The 20,657-nt window shown below is 41.6% G+C and overlaps 1 protein-coding gene and 1 long non-coding RNA gene across 2 annotated transcripts in view; one reads left to right on the top strand and one right to left on the bottom strand.

The window, feature by feature from the left end:
* Positions 1-20,385, top strand: part of Fat4 (FAT atypical cadherin 4) — a 128,028-nt gene extending 107,643 nt beyond the window's left edge. Inside the window, exons 11-17 of the mRNA XM_021158479.2 lie at positions 3,283-3,590; positions 6,570-6,655; positions 7,615-7,794; positions 8,618-8,742; positions 10,293-10,510; positions 15,541-15,802; positions 17,415-20,385. Coding sequence (XP_021014138.1) covers positions 3,283-3,590; positions 6,570-6,655; positions 7,615-7,794; positions 8,618-8,742; positions 10,293-10,510; positions 15,541-15,802; positions 17,415-19,276 — 3,041 coding nt within the window. The 3' untranslated portion in view covers positions 19,277-20,385. The remainder of the gene's footprint in view (positions 1-3,282; positions 3,591-6,569; positions 6,656-7,614; positions 7,795-8,617; positions 8,743-10,292; positions 10,511-15,540; positions 15,803-17,414) is intronic.
* On the bottom strand, positions 16,463-17,896 carry LOC110291363 (uncharacterized). The gene is made up of 3 exons (XR_002377552.1): positions 17,835-17,896; positions 16,993-17,125; positions 16,463-16,538 (listed from the first exon to the last, which is right to left on the bottom strand). It is a non-coding gene; the product is annotated as an uncharacterized LOC110291363 (long non-coding RNA).
* Positions 20,386-20,657: the final 272 nt, after the last annotated feature.

Below are 20,657 nucleotides of genomic sequence, written 5' to 3'. Positions count from 1 at the left end.
TCAAGTGACTGACAGAGTGTTTATGATGTTAGCATTCCTCGCCATTTCAATCGCAAATAAGCATACTTAGAACAATTAATGCCAAACAGTCCGGTAGTTTTCCATATGGTGCTGCTATAAAACCCACTGTACTGGGGAGAGAACAGGGGGTGTACCTTGGGATCCAAAAGGATCTTCCCTCACCCTGCCCTCGGGGAGAGAAACAGCATGCTCTGAATTACAGTCGGCAAAGGCTGGCAGTCCAGATCCCACCTAATTCCTTCCAAAGGCAAAACCCCAAAGCACTGTTGAAATGTAGACACTGTCAGCTGACCATAGAAGCATTTAGAAAGGAAAACAAAATAAAAGGCCTTGGAATTCCAATACATCATTCCAAGCTGCACAGACTGAATTAGAAGGAAAAGTAATTTGCCTTCTTAAATTGAATGTGGGTGACACACTCAGAAAGAAGCGGCAGATGGAAATGCCTCAAAAACCTGAGGTGGTGACACACAGGGTGGTGAGACATGCACCCCAAACTCTAGATTCCCTAGGGCTTCAAAGCTGGAAAAACTGTTCTATTCATAGTCTCATTCACCAAAATTCATTCTTTAGATTTCAATATATTTTTAGATTCATAGACATATAGGTAGATAGATGATAGATAAGCAGATGCTAGATAACAGAAAAATAGATGAAAGAAAGATATATAAGTGAAAGATAGATGCATTGTATTGCATATGTTATATATATGCAAGAGCTGTGTGTGTGTGGTCACACAGCAACTTGTAAACTATCCCGTGTGTGTGTGTATTTATATATATATAAGTACTAAATTATACTTATATAATTACTAAATATTTTATAATTATAGAATAATCTTTTAACAAGAGAGACTGGGGTACAGATCTTTAAAGTAGAAGAGGAGTTTCCCTTGATCTCTTTATCTGAATTATTCCACACAGACATTTGGAAGAGAAACTTTAAAGACATAAATTTTATTTTATATTTTAAGATGGGAGATATCCCTTTCACAGAAATAGTAAAAAACTCTTCAAGACAAATCTATATACATATTTTATATTTGAAAATACGGTGTGAGTTCGAATACAAATGCAAAGCTCATTGCCTAATATCTATACATTCCACCTACATTTAAACTCTGTATTTTTGTGTATTAGTTATAATATAACAGGAAAAGGCCCATAGCAACACACTGTATGTATGACTTACCTTTGCTTTTTATTAAGCTTCATTACTCCTTGCTTGTAGAAATAATGTACAGTGTAATTTTTAACTAATCCATGAACATTACTGTTTATTTGTATAAATAATATGCAATACAAATTCATAAAATAAATAATGTAGATATAAGTCAATGGCATATTAAAGGTTACCAATACACTATATTACTTATGCGTATATCCTCCAGATTTTTCTCGTTAACTTTGGTTTAAGAGTTAAACCAGTCCTAGTCATTTGATTGACTGTCATCCCTACCTGGACAGAAAAATAACAAGATAACCTGTGTAGGCACTGCAAACTTTCCTAGGCCATTTTATCTCAAAAATTGGATATAAAATGTGACACAGTCAAAACAGTTAAGCAAGATCAGTGTATCTGGCTTTGAAGGTTTCCTCTATTTCCCATGATTCCATGACCTTGGTTAAGCTGTAAATTCTCTGTGAAATAGTGGCTGTCACCTCTTGAAACAGAGCAGCTTCCTAACTCTAACTTCAATGCATTTACAGTAGATACTAAATCTAAACTAAAGAATGAAACCTTTTGAAGGTGAACATGAACCCTGCCTGCGGCCAAGGATCACTTTCCAGGCATCAGCCGCATCTGCCAGTGTCAGTGGAAAAAAACGTTTTGCCTAGTATAGCCTCATCAGTAAAACTCACTTTCAAGTTGGGAAAAGACAGTACAAACATATGGACAGACCAAAACACAGTCACTCTAAATGAACATTCTGTGACTCATCCCATTGCAAGTTGAAAATGAGACAGATAAAAACTCAATACAGGCCGGGCAGTGGTGGTGCATGCCTTTAATCCCAGCACTTGAGAGGCAGAGGCAGGCGGATTTCTGAGTTCAAGGCCAGCCTGGTCTATAGAGTGAGTTCCAGGACAGCCAGGGCTATACAGAGAAACCCTGTCTCGAAAAAAAAACAAAATAAAACAAAACAAAACAAAACCCACCCCAAAACAACAACAAAAACTCAATACAGGGTGGAGAAATGGCTTTGTGCTTAAGAGCACTGTCTGCTCTTCCTGAGGGCCACAGTGTGCTTCCCAGCACACAGCCATCTGTAATTTTAATTCTAGGGCATCTTCTGGCCTTGGTGGGTACCAGGCATAGAGGTGTTACACAGACACAAAGGCAGACAAAAGACCCATTTGCATAACATAAACTAAACTTAAGGTAGTGACTTCTGCACTAGGTGCAGCAAATCTATTCCCCATTTTGTGACCTTGTAAAATAACATTGAATCTAGGACCTGGTTTTTTGTTTGTTTTTTTTGTTTGTTTGTTTGTTTTTGTTTTTTTGGTTTTTCGAGACAGGGTTTCTCTGTATAGCCCTGGCTGTCCTAGAACTCACTTTGTAGACCAGGCTGGCCTCGAACTCAGAAATCCGCCTGCCTCTGTCTCCCGAGTGCTGGGATTAAAGGCGTGCGCCACCACACCCGGCTTAGGACCTGATTTTTAAGTGAAAACCACGGAGTTTACTCTCCTCAATTGAACTAACGTGGTTTTAAAGAATTATAACTATGCACCATGGTCTTTGTAGTGGCACATGCCCTTAATTCCAGCACTGTGGAAGCAGAGGCAGGAGAGGATCTCTGTGAGTTCCAGTACAGCCTGGACTACATAGAAAAACCCTGGGTCAATAAAATAATGAGAAAAGTATAATGGTTGAACATTATAGGATAGTAAATTTTACAAACATCAACAAACCAATTTTCAGTGTATTTTGGGAATGAACTCTCTTCAAACATACTCCTTTCCATTGTCTTTAATTTTTAAAATTTAGGCATATTGAGGTAGATTCCTAACTCACCAAACAGCATCAGCATCTCTTCTCTCTCATACTTTCCTGTGTCTTCTTTTGGCGATGCTGTAGGCAGGACCAGCTTGCCAATCATGACCACAGAGTTTCATCTGGCTTTGGATAGCACTTGAGGAAGGGATGATGATAATGACATCTTTAACCGCACGGTTCATTATTATAACTGAAAATATTTTGTTACGAATAACTTAAGAAAACACTGCTAGGCTTCAATGTCCTTTCTCTTCCCTGCAGGCGTCTTTGGCAAGCACTGTGAGTTGAACAGTTATGGATTTGAGGAACTGTCATACATGGAGTTTCCCAGCCTGGACCCCAACAACAACTATATTTATGTCAAGTTTGCGACCATCAAAAGTCATGCTTTGTTGCTTTATAACTATGACAACCAGACTGGAGAGCGGGCAGAGTTCCTGGCTCTGGAGATTGCCGAAGAAAGACTCAGATTCTCATACAATCTGGGCAGTGGGACGTACAAACTGACCACCATGAAGAAGGTGTCGGATGGACAGTTCCACACAGTGATTGCCCGGCGAGCAGGCATGGTGAGGCATCTCTCCTTCCTCAGCATCTCTTCTCTGCACTGCAGCCCTTCAGCCATTCCTTCTGAGAAGCACGTATACAGTTCCACATTACAGGATAATATGCCAGTTTGTTGTGTGGCCCCAGAGTGATATTTTTCTTTGGCTCTTGTTATCTATGGTGAAGTTTCAGGAAAAATGAAGGATACATCATGTGGAATGATTCTTTCTCAGCCTTCTACCTCATTTTGATGCACAGCCATGGTCATCTGCTGTGTCCTTCTGTCCATGGCTGCAGCCAGAGCTGGACCGTGGTCAAGTATTGAGTAATGCTAAATGTGAAGAAGATATTTCTGCTATTACTAATTTGGCCACAGTGGGAAGATGTCTTTACTTCAGAAAATATGCAGGAAAAAAAGCTACTATTTGATTTTGAATCTCTTACATTATACATTTCACAACAGAATTGTAGGGAATTGGCAAAGTCCTTAGTCTCTATGCTTTCATCATCCCACAGCCAGACCAGAGATGTCTCAATCTACGCTCCTGCTGACAGGAAAAGAAGGAATATATTTTGTTAGAAAATGTAGTGTTATGAGGTGGTTTCCATGACAAGTATTTAAAGAATTCCAAAGATTAAATTGCATGAGTGACTAGGGCCTTTATATCTTCTTTGAGTTGCAAACAAACAAACAAACAACCAAAACAACAACAACAACAAAGCTTTACAGCTTGAGAATGCCCACTATAGATGCCAGTCAGTGTAGAACAGGTATTCCCTGGTTGGTGCATAAGCAATGTATATTTTGCAAAAGGATTTTGGTATCTTTTAAGATCAGTGTTTTGCACACTTGCTCTGCAGTGGTATGTTCACAGCAGCACTCAAAGTGCTTCTCCAAAATGCAAGGTTGCTTTTGAGGTTAGTGCCTCTTAGTTATTTAAATAACACCCCAAGCAGTATAAAAAAGTGAAACATCAATATCTTGCATTGGATTGGAATGGTAGATTTTTTTCCAAAAAATAATGCTAACATTTATTATAGTTTACTTGAGAGGAGAGTAAGAAAAATATTCATGCAGCTCACAGGAGTTTGTGGAGATTTTAATAGCTGTTAGATATATTAAAAGTGAATGAATAGTATGTTTTAATATTACTATTTTAATACTCACTGGGCAATAGTGATAAATGGACTCTATTAATAATTTCTGAAAAAAGAGAAGGTTTTAAAAACTTTTCAAATCTTCCCTTTAAACAGCCACGTTGCTGGCGAGCCCCTAAAACTCATAAGCAGATTTAATAAACTGAAGTCATTTATATCCATCTTGAACATGGCCTTATATTTAAGACAGGGAATCAGATGTCTGCCCTGCTTTTATGCAAGGGAGGTGCACTGATGAACTTGCTATGCGCCTGTGCTGTTCCTGCTGTTTATTATAATCAATCCCATGGCGCACAGTCACACATGGGAAGTGCTTTCTTCAGACGGATGTGCCATGTCATCAGAGTACACTTAGGAAGAATCCTTTCACTGAACCAGGAAAAGCACTAAGTCCACCCTTGCTAATGGTGTTGGACTCCCTCGACCTTGGGCTATCTAGTATAATGCTGTGCACTGAACCTCACGTGCAATGTCATGGCATGTGGTGACTTTTCCTGATGGTCAGGGAGTGATCACCAGTCTCACCATGAAGGAGAGAATAATGGGGAAGTGCAGTGTTGTCTCTCCCACAAGTAGTCCCCTTGGCCATTGTCCGGAGAGAAGACCTTGTCTTCTTCAATCAGCTTCTTGGATCTTCTCTACCCCATTGGTGGCTTTTTACTGATCAAGGGGTCTGTCCATACGCTGACTACACAGGAAGCTCCATCTGGAGGGCTGTGGTCCCTCAGCTTGCACAACAATGGCTGTTGGTTGTGACTGAAACCCCGATGAGAGGTTCTGAGCATCAGGCAATGAATCTGTTGACACAGGAGATTGCTGATATAATTTGAAATAATAATTTTTAATATCAATGAGGGTATTTACTTGATGTTTGCACATTTTTAGAGAGAGACAAAAAAGCAGAAACCAGGATCATAATAGACAACATGGAAATAATTATAGTCAAGAAAAAAGAAATAGCCAGGCGGTGGTGGCACACGCCTTTAATCCCAGCACTTGGGAGGCAGAGGCAGGCAGATTTCTGAGTTCGAGGCCAGTCTGGTCTACAAAGTGAGTTCCAGGACAGCCAGGGCTATACAGAGAAACCCTGTCTCGAAAAACAAAAATAAAAACAACAAAAAAAAAAGAAAGAAAAAAGAAATAATAAAACACAATTCAAAACACAATTTAACATAATTTAAAACATAATTTACAACATATTATAGTATACATATGCATATATACATATGTATATACATATATATATATATATATATATATATATATATATATATATATACATACATATCTCACACCTTTACACTCTCTTTGTAAATAAGACAGATAGAATAAGTCTTTTGAGAAAATTTGAAAGACATATTAGGATATTGGATTATAGAACAGATATTGTTAGTAAAATTGTAATCTCATGGATTGATATTTTTCAGACAGAATAAGACTTCTTAATCCTTTCTCATATAAAAGAGGCAGAAGGACAGGACTATTTCCCAAACAGCCTCAATATATACATATATGTATATGTGTATATATATATATATACACATATACACACATATTTACATTTCTAATTCATATGTATATATTTCTAATAATATTTCTAATTCATATATACATATATATGAATTATAAATATCAAGGTGAATTATAAATATCAAGGAGATCTGCACTTATATGTTGATATTTAAAGCAAGTCACGTGGTGTGTGACTAAGTATACAGTAAACCAAGGAAATCATAGTAATAATAACTTCACTTATCCCCGCATGAGAGCCATGCTGGAAGTATCTCCCTTGGAGGCTGATGCCATCAGAAGGCCATGGTGACTGTTCTCTCTCTTGCTTACAGGCAGCTTCTTTAACTGTGGACTCCTGCTCAGAGAATCAAGAGCCAGGCTATTGCACTGTCAGTAATGTGGCGGTTTCAGACGACTGGTAAGTAAAATGATAGCTCTGTTCTCATCATCATTAAAAATAAGGTTTATAAGAACTTTATTTTTTTTTTAAATTTTTTATTTTTCGTTTTTTGAGACAGGGTTTCTCTGTGTAGCCCTGGCTGTTCTGGAACTCACTTTGTAGACTAGGCTGGCCTCGAACTCAGAAGTCCACCTGCCTCTAACTCCCAAGTGCTGGGATTAAAGGCGTGCGCCACCACTGCCTGGCTTACAAGAACTTTAAAATAAGTATTCTCCAGACCTAACATTTCCTCACTCCCTCAAAGAGATATTCACCCTATAAAGCAATGAATGCCAGAGAAATATTATTTTAATGTTGTGTTTAAAGGTCACAAACCATCGAGTCAAGGATAAGGAACGCTGTGTCCACTGCAGCCAGAGCTGTTTAGGTTGACCTTCATGAAGTGCTTTTATGTTTCCTGAACTCTGCAAGCCTTAGGGCATGATCACCACTCAATCCGACACATTCTCTCCCCGTTTCTGCTGCAATTAATGTATGTTTTTCAATAGCACTTCAAGCTGAATTGCAGCATTGGCCAATCAAAGGCATAAGGGCCTTTGTCAGGAGCGAGACGTAAAGATGCAGTGACCTCCCACCCAGTTTTTATCAATATGCTCCAGGGCTTGCCATGGCTTTAGAGAACCAGAGAGGTCAGTCTTTACTGCTGTGCATTTGGTCTTCTCTACAACGCTCCTTTTTGCTTTTTTTTAATTCTTATTTTTTTGGTGCTGACAACATGGCCATGTGCATCCGATAGTTGGAAATATAGTTTCATAAGCTTGACTGATTTTTTATTTTAATATGAAGAACAAGCAATCCTGGGAGCACCTGCTTTGAGGATAGGTGTTGAACTGTGATGCTCATTCTCACAAAGCTAAGTAATTGGGTGAAATGTGCTCTGTGGGCTCTCAGATCTTTACCCTTTTGTGTTCATGTAGGACTCTTGATGTTCAGCCAAACCGAGTCACTGTTGGAGGAATCAGATCACTAGAGCCAATCCTTCAGAGGAGGGGGCATGTGGAGAGCCACGATTTTGTGGGCTGTGTAATGGAGTTTGCTGTCAATGGACGACCCCTGGAGCCCAGCCAGGCTCTGGCAGCACAAGGCATTCTTGATCAGTAAGATTTTATTTCTTATCATTTAACAATGCAAGTGTGGACACTGAGCATCCAAAGGCTCCAGTTGAGACCTTTCCTGATTGACAGGGCTTCTGTGATGTGGCTTAACCTGTAACTTGTTTGCATCCTCTTTCAGACCTCTCTATCACTGCTGTTTCCCACATCCACTGTTCTGAGTTCACAGTAGGATTTCACACTGCTGGTCACTCAGTATGGAATGATCTTAAATGTCACCATTCCTTGAGACCTCAATACAAAAGACCTTCCCTTATCCCGAATCTGGAGATACAGGAGCCCCTGTGCTCATATGCTCTTAAATTTATACAGAGGAGCTCTGTCTAACAAACCACATAAACACATTTCTCCTTATTGTCTGTTAGTGCCTTGAGGTAAAGGAACTCTTCTCCATGAGTATGCGTATTTATTTCATCTCATTATGTACATGGCTGGTGTCATACCTGGCTTATAAATGGGCAATGAATAAGACTGGATTACAAGTGTCTTTGTGGGGTACTTGTGGACCTAAGTTAACATGTGGCACTGAACCATGCTAACTAAGGATTTCTGGACCATTTTGCCCTTACAGAAGTTGTCACCTTTGGTTGTCATTATATAAAATATTTTATTTAGCCTTCTTCTTTACTGTGAGTTAGACTGTGTTATAAGGTTCTATGTGATCAGTAGCTGCAAGGTAGCTGGCACAAGTCCCTTTCTGTCCTGCAAGCCTGCTATTAAGCCTATTGATCAGTCTGTGTCTGCTTCAAGACAAGTTTCCTTCTTCCAGTTTGGTGCCTCATCCCTCCTTTCTGTGACTCTCTTGTAGGTGTCCTAGATTGGAAGGCACGTGTGCTCGCAACCCCTGCCAGCATGGTGGCACCTGTGTGGACTTCTGGTCATGGCAGCAGTGTCAGTGCATGGAGGGTCTGACTGGGAAGTACTGTGAAAAATGTAGGTCACCATTTTCACCTTCACAGGGTGCCATTGCATCCCCAGAAATCATTTATATATGCGCCTAAGCATGTTACTGCGTTTGGACTCTAACATGGTCATTATTAAGTATTTAAAATGGGGTAAAATACAATGACAGTTATAAACTGGCCTCTTATCCGAAGGGTCAAATAACTGGACTTAACTAAATTCTTAGTTTCACCTTGTAAATGTATCATGGTTTACTTTACATCATATATGAGGCAGTTAGAAACTCTAAAACTTAAGCAACTATATTGACGTTATAGATCAATATTATCTAAGGTCTAGTGGTATTTCTCCGGTCACATGTTTTATAACTGGCAGGAAAAAAGTGTACATGCTGTATCACTGAATGATGCCCAGCTCCAAACACTGTGATTGTTAATGTGTTAAAAATAAAAGTCCCAGTCTGTTTTTACTTAAGTGGGCTTTGAGTAGTACTACCTCAGTCTTCTCACTAATGACTTTCCACTTTAGCCCAAATCTTATGGTGATCAAGACATCTATAGTACTAGAGCCACCAGCAAAGAATTGCTCTCTAATCGAAAGCTGTGTATTCTATTATACCCTGAGCCCTTATGGCCACTTTATTTATAATTGTTTTATTTTGAAATGAATGACTAGATTAATGCTTAATTCTGCCACAGGCACCTGATGACCTTTAAAAGAACTATTTGTTGCTACTGTAATAGAGAATGATGAGAAATGAGTGATAGCATTGGAATATATTATAATCAAGGAGATATTAGAGGCAGGCAGCATAGATGTATCTTAGCATCCTGGTAATAATACAGAGAGAGAGAGAGAGAGAGAGAGAGAGAGAGAGAGAGAGAGAGAGAGAGAGAGAGAGAGAGAGAGAGAGTTACCAAGTGGCATTTCTTCAGTGAGCTTCCCTGAGACTCATAATTCTTCCCATGTTATTCTGTGTGTAGAGTATAACACCCAGGGCAGAGTTACCCCCATTGCATTTCCCCAGTGTCCCTTCCTGAGTTATGTTACTGGTTATAGAGATGTTAACCTTTTACTTCCGAGAGTCTTTTATCAGATCTGATGATGTGCTATTCATGACGATGGCTTCAGGTAGAGGGGGTTAGAAGTGGAAATCTTTTTGAGGGTCCATAATTCCAAAAGTCAGAGGCTAGAGGCATAAGAGTGAAAGGTTTCCAACTGTAAAAGTATATTTGCTTAATAATTTCAGGAATGCATTGAAATTGAGTCAAGTTTTGAGTTGTGCGCTTTAGCAGTTGGCTGTGTGTTCCATGTCCAGGCTTTCTGTTCCACAGCAAAGAGTTTGGATGATGAGTCCCCAAGTAATTAATGATTGTCATCAGGGGTTTTAGGTTTTACAGATCCAAAAAGGACTCAACTATTGGAGGTACACTTGCACAATTATTCACAAATGGAACTTGTTTTCTCAGAGGAGGACCAGGGACAGTGGCTTTAGAAACTTGAGGTTTTGCCATTTCTCATACTCAGAAGAATGTTCTAAACAATGCCTTCAATTTTCCCCCTTTCTTCTTGGCTTTCAGCTGTCACTCCAGACACTGCCTTGTCACTAGAAGGCAAAGGACGCCTGGACTACCACATGAGCCAGAGTGAGAAGCGGGAATACTTGCTGACACAGAGCATACGGGACACCACATTGGAGCCTTTTGGGGTCAATAGCCTGGAAGTAAAATTCAGGACTCGGAGTGAGAATGGTATTTTGATCCATATCCAGGAAAGCAGCAATTATACCACAGTGAAGGTGAGAAAGGATGCCACGGTGACCCCATGGTGACCCATCAGATGATTCCTACCTGCTCTGGGGGCTCAGTCACTTCTCCTACAAATTCTGTCCTCTTCTGTACAGTCTTAGAGTTCTGACCCATGCTTGGCAGTAGTCTTGTACCAACCACCTTAAATGTTTCCAGGGTCTGGACCAGAGCAAAAAAATAAAATCTGAGAGGTCCAGTTCTTAAACACCTTCATCTTTAGAATAGAGTCAACTGTCAGGTAGGCCAGGATGGATAGCTTGTCAAGTCTGTTTTGCCTGATAAAAATCATCATTGCGTTCCCTCCTACTGTAAGCAAAATAAAGCAACGAAGAGTGCGCCTTGATTATGAAGAGTTACTTTGCATCAAGAATGACTTTCAACGCTGCTAACAGAGGTTAAGTGCTAAGATTAGAATACATTTTTAGAAATTATCTGACTTTGTTCTGAAATATGCTTTTCATTCATCACGTAGGAAAAAAATCCATGAAGTTCAATGTATTTGGTATTTATTGTAAGTAGAATTTCTTTTTGTCTCTTCAAATAAGTTTTAAAGAGAGGGAGAGGGAAAGGAAGAGGTGTATGTTGTGGGCCAGGGGCCGGGGTGGGGGGAGGCAGGAATCTGTGTGAGGGATGTATTCTCAGTTCCATGGAGACAGAGAAGGACACGACAGAGAAGGACACGAGGTGCGATCCTATCATTTTCCTTCTTATTCTTTGGATCAGGGTGTCTCTTTGTTCCTAGAGCTCACAGGTCTGCTTTCCTAGCTGCCGTGTGCATTTAGGATTAGCTTGATTCCTTTGCAGCTATTGACATTGGTGCTGGGGTTCCGAACTCAGGCTCTCACACTTGTACAGCAAGCACTGAGCCACTTCTCTGCCCACTTTAAATAAAATAAAAAACTCAAAACAATAATTTTCTTTTTTTTCAGTTTTTTTTTATTGGGTAATTATTTCATTTACATTAAAACAATAATTTTCAAAATATGTATTCAACAAGAAGAGTGGATTTGTCTGCGGGCTTTTACTTCACATTTCCTCTCTATGTCTAGAAGTAAAAACAAGTTATTCACAGCCATGAGCCAGTCTTTTCCCACCCTGGTGATCTTCACAGTCTTTCATATGTAGATAATAGCACCAATTCACCGACAAGATCTTGTATTTAGTTCCATCAACTGTTTTACAAGATCATTCTGTGTTTTATAGTTTTATTGATACTTTTGTATTGGCTTTAGAAAATTCTTACAACAAACCCATGCTTACCAAATTATTTTTGCTATCAAAATTTTAAAACACATAGAACAGTATTAGCAATTACTTGATTTAATTCACAAATAATATTAAAAATGAAATTGATGTTTATCATTCAATTTTAGGTTTTGGTTTTCCAGATTTTTCTGTACAGTCAATTCTCCTTGCTGTATCTTAGGTGTCTCTTTTCAGTAAGGCACACAAACGACTAACTTTTTTCTGGTGATCTACTTGTATCTTCCTCAGGCATTTGTTTCTAGATGGAGTTACCTCTTATGGTTTGGTGTTTGGAGATGTTGCTTCTGGGAGGGGTGATGGTGTTACTACCATGTTTTTGCTGGAGATTAGAGTTGAACACCCTATGATACGAACAGTACCCCAGTGGAGAACTGTGTGCTCGGAAATGTCAGTCAGTGTAGAATCTGAGACAAGGCCCTGATTTCCTATAAGGATCTCTTCAAATCTTCCTTTTACTTTCATTACTTAGACAAATATCCTGGTTCATAAATTAATATACCTTATACAACAAAAAAGTGTTTGAAGTGTGCTCAATGTGTGTTGCTTATAATTTCTACTCCAAAGCAAACGAGAAGCAATAAAGACAGAAGATACCAAGAGAGCCCTGGCCTAAAGAATCATGGCCTAAAGAGTCAGGATCTAAAGAGAGTGGATTCCACTCCCTAGAACACCATTCCTTGCTGGGAGGGGACACTGAGGGGACTCTGCTCAAAGTCCCTCCATTCTGAGAGGCCACACTGCAGTTTTTGCATGAGATTTTCTGTGACACTGCTTCCAAGTCCAGATGCCATTCAAATGACATATGACACATTGCTATCTGCAGTCTCCTTCAGCCAAGACATTCAGAAGACATATAACATGGTTGAAGAAGCAAGAGCTTCCATAAGGAAGCTGTTGAATGTTAGGGTCGGTCTCTGTCACTGTCAAATTTAATAGGATGGCAGCTTGTGCCTCCTCAACGTGGTGTCCCAGAACTAAAGAAGAATTGGGTTAAACAACCTGTAATTAGCGGCCATGACATTTAGTGAGAAAATTGTGAGCAGCAAGTTTTTAGAACTAAGGAGCTTGGCAGGTGAAATATGTAGAAAAGGAAAAAGCAGTCAAAAAAAAGAAAGAGAGAGAGCAAAGTGGACCCAGAAAGCAGCTGTACTGGGCAGGTGACGGGGAGGGGGGTTTGCTGCAGTGCAGTTGAGGAACAGTGGGACAGAATGTGGTATTCTAATGTCAGCTGCCAGACATCCAAGATCCATGGTTTTGTTTCTTTTGGCTCACCTTCTTTTTTTTTTTTTGAATTTTTTTTTGAATTTTTGTAACCATGGTTACATTGTTCTAATGTGGTAGATTCACTTTATTTTTTTTTAAATTTTTAATATTTTTTATTACATATTTTCCTCAATTACATTTCCAATGCCATCCCAAAAGTCCCCCATAGCACCCCCCACTTCCCCACCCACCCATTCCCATTCCCTTGGCCCTGGCATTCCCCTATACTGGGGCATACAAAGTCTGCAAGTCCAATGGGCCTCTCCTTCCAGCGATGGCCGACCAGGCCATCCTTCGATACACATGCAGCTAGAGACAAGAGCTCCGGGGTACTGGTTAGTACATCATGTTGTTCCAACTATAGGGTTGCAGATCCCTTTAGCTCCCTGGGTTCTCTCTCCAGCTTCTCCATTGGGAGCCCTGCAATACATCCAATAGCCGACTGTGAGCATCCACTCCTGTGCTTGCTAGGCCCCGGCATCGTCTCACAAGTGACAGCTATATTTGGGTCCCTTCAGCAAAATCTTGCTAGTATATGCAATGGTGTCAGCGTTTAGAAGCTGACCATGGGATGGATCCCTGGATATGGCAGTCTCTAAATGGTCCATCCTTTCATCACAGCTCCAAACTTTGTCTCTGCAACTCCTTCCATGGGTGTTTTGTTCCCAATTCCAAGAAGGGGCACAGTGTCCACACTTTGGTCTTCATTCTTCTTGAGTTTCATGCGTTTAGCAAATTGTATCTTATATCTTGGGTATCCTAAGTTTTGGGCTAATATCCACTTATCAGTGAATATATATTGTGTGAGTTCTTTTGTGATTGTGTTACCTCACTCAAGATGATGCCCTCCAGGTCCATCCATTTGGCTAGGAATTTCATAAATTCATTCTTTTCTAACCATTTCTTAAACTCTTCATTTATTGGACTCCCTCCCTCCCTATCTCCCTACCTCCCTCCCTCCTTCCCTGTCTGTCTGTCTGTCTGTCTGTCTGTCTTTCACACACACACACACACACACACACACACACACACACACACACACACACACACACATTAGTGCTCATAAGGTTCCGGGTGGTTGAGTGTTTGAGGATATAGTTAGAATAATCGAGGGGAGAATTCTAGAATGGTTCCGCTCTGATGATTTAATTTCCATATGCATATTGCTTTTAATACACATCTGCACTGTGTGAGTGGATGGTGTTTGTACATAAGAGAGATGCATATGCTGCAGGCCACAGCATGGCTCTTGCTGTCTTCTTCCATTTTTTTCCTCTGCCTTATTGCTTTGGGTGGGTCCCTTACTGAACTGAAAGCCTCACGTATTGCTGTCTAGTAAGAAAACTCCCAAGATCCTCCCCATGGGTGCTGGAGTCACGTGGTTGTGCCCAGCTTTTAATGTGGGTGTTGGGGACTTGAACTCAGGTCCTCTTGCCTATAAAGAAGCACTTTTACACACTGATCCAACTCCCAGGCTACGAAAAATAGTTTTTGTCTTGAATTATCACATTAAAATATTACTATCTGACTGGTATATGTAACTGTGACATGAGTTCTCCACAAAGCACAAATGAAGTGATTTGCAGTGTTCCTGGAAGTGATCCTTGCATATGGACATAGTGTCTGAGCTGAGTGACACACAGAACTGACCCCTGCTTTCCCTTCAGTCACTCTTGGCTCACTGTATTTCCCTGCCTGGACAGCAGTCCTATCTGGCAGCAGGGATGGGAAGGGCTCTCTGACCCATGGGCTCATCTTGCCTTACAAATTATTCATTTTCTGAAGGATCAGCTCATAATACTGGAAACTTCTGAGTTGGAAACTGGAGTGTCCTGTTACCTAGTGTTCTAGTGGGTGAACTGAAAGACATCAAATTCCTTTAGATGAATTGAAGAGACAGCTGTAATGAAGTCCTGGCCAAATCCCCTGTTACTTTATGGTATTCTACCTTGGAAATGAAATTATGAATCCCATTTTTTTCCCTAAAATTCCAGTGTTGTGGGACACAGAGGAAAAGCTACTTTTGTCATTGTTTTTCCAACTGCTCTGTCTTTGTAGCTTCCTAATCACTTTTTGGTATTGAAAGATTTTATTTTTATTTTTTAAAAAACTGTTTTAGCCTTTTTCATTTTTTAAAAAAATGAAACTTGGTGATTTAACATGCTTCTCTCTGTCCTTAAAATACAGATAATCACAATTAGTAAAATTAGTGTCAGTTATTTAGGCTACCTAGCCACTTCAGTATTCAGCTTTGTTCTGGAAAATTACACACCCCTCAGGAAACTACTTCCAAAGTTAAAACCTGTTAGAATTAGTAAATAAGCAGTTATGTTGTCTACAATTACCATGATATTTGTGAGTACATTGTATTGCCAAAGATTCCTCATTTGTTCCAACTCCTTCAGGTTAGTAAATATTTTAAATACATCATTTTCATATTTAAGGGTATCATGTTTGACCCGTGTGTGGTTTTCTTTAATGCATCTTCCAGATTAAGAATGGCAAAGTGCACTTTACATCAGATGCAGGTGTTGCTGGGAAAGTGGAGCGAATCATCCCTGAAGCATACATTGCAGATGGCCATTGGCATACCTTCCGGATCTCAAAGAATGGAAGCATCACCATGCTGTCTGTAGACAGGATACACAACAGAGACATCGTCCACCCCACCCAGGACTTTGGTGGCATCGATGTGCTTTCCATGTCTCTGGGAGGAATCCCCCCCAACCAAGCCCATCGAGACACTCAGACAGGTAAATGTCTAGTATATCCAGGATGATGATAAAGCAAGGGGAAATCTGCTCTTCGAAGTCTAGGTGATGTTTGTAGCAAACGAGGTAGGATGGGGGTAAAATTGAGTTTATTTCATATGACTTACTTCCACAGAGTAATTCCATCACAGTGTAGTTTTTACAAAGGTAGTTGGATTTATGACGCTGTGATTATGAATCTTCTCATCAACATAACTGTTTTTAGAGAGATCGGGGTCAGTGCACTATCACTTCCATTAATGGCTTTTGCCTATGCTGCTGAGATCTGATTTAAGCATGGGCTGCTCTGATGCTTGGTGTGTCCTCAGGACCACTGTCTATTAACTCCTGTGTTCATCAAAGCCAGTGTCCCAGGTAACACAGCAGAGCAGGGTAGGGTGCTCACAGGATGTAGATGTTACCTTAGGTCAGTGGTACAAAGGGAAATGCAGAAACCTGTGTGTTCTTAAGTCAGAAGGATGGTGAAGAGTGCCGAAAGGTTTAATTGATGGAAAATGTGAGCACAAAGGCAGATAATAAAACTGGGGGGTAAGAGGGTATTCTGGCTGGAGAGAGTGGACTTATTCATTTCACGTGCAGAACAGTGAAGAGTAATTAAGACTTTAATGAGTATTGCAGTTAAGCATGCTGTAGTATTGACCATCTTTCAGGCTCTTTATGAGGATGAACTGGGGAGGACTCCCAAGACGAGGTGTTAGCAGCCAGTATCTGAAAAACACTGCATTATGGAAAGATATTGTCTTAGTGGGATGGCCAAGGTGTGACATCCAAGTAAATGGACCCAAAGTAATCTGGAGGCCATCTTCAGTAAAGATCCAGGAGAATTCTGACTTTTCATCTCAAACCAATTTAGTGCTACCAAGGAAGGTGGCCGTAGAAGAGAACAGAGAAGCAGATCTCAGGGAATCCTGGGGTTTGCTATAGAACAAATGGAGTTGAAGCACCTTTGAAGGTCATTGAACAGATCTGAGGGACTCGGCATAGACCTGGGCTAGAGATGTCACCCCCATGTGTGTAAGTGGAGTGTTGGTGGGTATAGATAAGATATTTTTGTTTTCTGACTCCTGAATCCTGACAATTTGCAACACTGGTTGTCTTAGCTACCTCCCCATCCGGGGAAATCCCCAAACACCGTGGCCAAGGTTTTTCTTCTGATTCACAAGGACCCATACTTGGCTGTTTGGAAGACATATGGTCAATGATTGCACATCCCATGGTCTTGTAGTTGTAGCAATTGGGCTTGATTTTGTTCTTTCTGATGTTCATAATATAAATTTGATCTCGTCATAACTCTTGGTCTTTGACCTGTAAGAATCAAACCAATAAACTGATTAAATCGTCAAATGGATGAACAGAGCGAAAAGGGTCAAGAAGATTCTGGCCGAGGAGACCTTCCTAAACATTCTGATTCTTCCCATGTGTTACCAAACTACACTGATCTGGGTTATCCTCAGAGGACATGCATTCCCCATCTTTGAGTTGGCACATCGCTGAGAAATTCTTGGGTGGCTGTGAGGGCTTCTCTTCCTCATATCTTAGCACTCAGAAGTGGTTTCTTTCCTCTAAGTTGCCTCCTACTCTATCTCCCTGACAGGTTTTAATGGCTGCATTGCCTCAGTGCTCTATGGTGGAGAGAGCCTCCCCTTCAGTGGGAAGCACAGCTTGGCGTCCATCTCCAAAACCGACCCTTCAGTGAAGATCGGCTGTCGCGGCCCTAACATCTGTGCCAGCAATCCCTGCTGGGGCGATCTTCTGTGTATCAACCAGTGGTATGCCTACAAATGTGTCCCTCCTGGTGACTGCGCATCCCACCCTTGCCAGAATGGAGGTAGCTGTGAACCAGGTCTGCTCTCCGGCTACACTTGCAGCTGTCCAGAGTCGCACACAGGGAGGACCTGTGAGACGGTGGTGGCCTGCCTCGGCGTTCTCTGTCCTCAGGGCAAGGTGTGCAAGGCTGGAAGTCCGGGGGGACACGTGTGTGTCCAGAGTCAGGGTCCAGATGAGATATCCTTACCTCTGTGGGCGGTGCCTGCAATTGTGGGCAGCTGTGCCACAGCCCTAGCGCTGCTGGTCCTCAGTTTGATTCTATGCAACCAGTGCAGGGGAAAGATGCCCAAAAACCCCAAAGAGGAGAAGAAGCCGAAGGAGAAGAAGAAAAAGGGCAGTGAGAATGTAGCTTTTGATGACCCAGACAACATCCCTCCCTATGGGGATGACCTAGCTGTTAGGAAGCAACCTGAGGGGAATCCCAAGCCGGACATTATAGAGCGAGAGAACCCCTATCTAATCTTCGATGAGACTGACATCCCCCACAACTCAGAGACCATCCCTAGTGCCCCACTGGCTTCCCCTGAGCAGGAGATTGAGCACTATGACATCGACAATGCCAGCAGTATCGCACCCTCAGATGCAGACATCATCCAGCACTACAAACAGTTCCGAAGCCACACGCCTAAGTTTTCCATCCAGAGGCACAGTCCTCTGGGCTTCGCCAGGCAGTCCCCTATGCCCTTGGGAGCAAGCAGTCTGACCTACCAGCCTTCTTCATATGGCCAGGGGTTAAGAACCAGCTCCCTTAGCCACTCGGCCTGCCCCACTCCCAACCCTCTTTCCAGGCACAGCCCAGCTCCTTTCTCCAAACCATCTGCCTTCTACAGGAACAGCCCAGCCCGGGAACTGCATCTTCCTCTGAGGGATGGTGGTACGCTGGAAATGCATGGGGACCCCTGCCAGCCTGGCATGTTCAACTATGCCACCAGGCTAGGGAGAAGAAGTAAGAGCCCTCAGGCCATGGCATCTCATGGTTCGAGACCGGGGAGTCGCCTCAAACAGCCCATAGCACAGATCCCTCTAGAATCTTCTCCTCCCGTGGGACTCTCCATCGAGGAGGTAGAGAGGCTCAACACCCCTCGCCCCAGAAACCCCAGCATCTGCAGTGCAGACCATGGGAGGTCCTCTTCTGAAGAAGACTGTAGAAGGCCCCTGTCCAGAACCAGGAACCCAGCAGATGGCATCCCTGCCCCAGAATCGTCTTCTGACAGTGACTCCCATGATTCTTTCACGTGCTCAGAAATGGAATACGACAGGGAGAAGCCCGTGGTCTACACTTCCAGGATGCCCAAGTTATCTCAAGTCAACGAATCCGATGCAGATGACGAAGATAATTATGGAGCCAGACTGAAACCCAGAAGGTACCATGGACGCAGGGCTGAGGGGGGACCAGTGGGTACCCCTGCAGCAGCGTCTGGGGCTGCAGACAGCACCCTGAAGCTGGGGCAGCAGGCAGGCAACTTCAACTGGGACAACCTTTTGAACTGGGGCCCAGGCTTTGGTCACTATGTGGATGTCTTTAAAGATTTGGCCTCTCTTCCAGAAAAAGCAGCTGGTAATGAAGAAGGTAAAAGTGGGGCAGCTAAACCAGCCGCCAAAGATGGGGAGGCAGAACAGTACGTGTGAGGTGTATGTGTGGGCAAGAAACACTTAAAGCACGGTGTGGCTTCCCACCAGCGGGGGTCACCTTTGTAAAACAGGCCAGTATAGACCGGTGGCCAGGGACACATTTAAAATTAACCACAAAGCTGCTCACATAGACTCCAAACGACTGACTCTTTAATTTAAATGTGCTCAGTGGAACGGAATGATCCTCCTGCATGCATCTTGTTTTGTGATGAGTTTGGGGGCATGCAACATTGGGAAGTGTTGCTTTGTGTTTGGTTTGTGGTTTTTTGCAGTTTATACCATTGCAGTTGTAGACTCGAGCTTGTTCTTTCACAGTGGGGTTGCTTGTTTCCATTGTAGTGTTATGGTTGTGTTTTACCTCGCAAGATCATTTAAGTTTAACCATCCAGTGTAAAGGGCAGGAAGGGGCACTTCCCACCTTGGAGGGATGAAAGACTGCACATTTAACATTCTTCAGATGAATAGATTCACATGTGATGTTGCTCAGACACAATAAGGGCTTGTTTTACATGACGGTGGGTACTAAGAATAAGTCATTTTGTTCCGCACTTTAAAGCTTTCTTAAGAACTGTGTTGACACTTGTGTGTCTCCGTGCGAACAGTCATGGCCTCCTGACTTACCTCAGGCTTCCAGGAAGAACAAGATGACCACATACTGTCCCCAGAACACTGCCACCTTTCCTCTTCCGGGATCACATTCTCAGCGCACTTCTAAGAGACAATTTTTAAAGTTATTTATTGAAGAAAAAAAGTTCTATGCTTTTAACATTGTAACAAATTGACCTATGCAGGCCCTAATTGGTTTTATTTTCTATCCATTCAACATTTACCCCAAGTACCCAGTTTTTATAATTTATATAAAGTCAGATTGCAATGTTTCTTACTTTCTGTCGTTTTGTAGATCATTTTTTTAATACTGTGTAAAACTTTTTTTTTTTTTTTTACACCTGAGCTGTGGTTTTGATACTGATATTTTCCTATGCCGGAAACTTTTCTTGCTTTCAGGGAAGGTAAGAAAATGTGTTTTTTACATTTGTTACTTATGTAACATTCATATTTTCACAGTTTGATATCTGTAACATACTGTATGCTTTCTACCTGTAAATGCCAACAATAGAATTAAAATATTTATTTAAAATACTGTGTCCTAGGGTCTCAGTTTCTATCTTTCTCTGTTCTAATATGGGCAATTGAAAATATTTTTTGTTGTTGTTGTTAGAGAGACATATAGCAAGATAAACTTATAGAGGCCATACCAACTTAGTGCTAAAAGTCAGATCTGTGGATAATAGCCAGCAAAGCCACCTTAAAGCCACCCAGTGCATTCTTTCTTACCAGCGTCCTGGGATTTGCCTGTAGCAGATGATTCTAAGCTAGT

This window comes from Mus caroli, unplaced genomic scaffold (assembly GCF_978045245.1).
Source record: "Mus caroli unplaced genomic scaffold, Mus_caroli_1 scaffold_3, whole genome shotgun sequence".
Classification (NCBI taxonomy): Eukaryota; Metazoa; Chordata; class Mammalia; order Rodentia; family Muridae; genus Mus; species Mus caroli.
The sequence above is the reverse complement of the archived record's forward strand: the minus strand, read 5'-3'. Positions and strand labels throughout refer to the sequence as shown.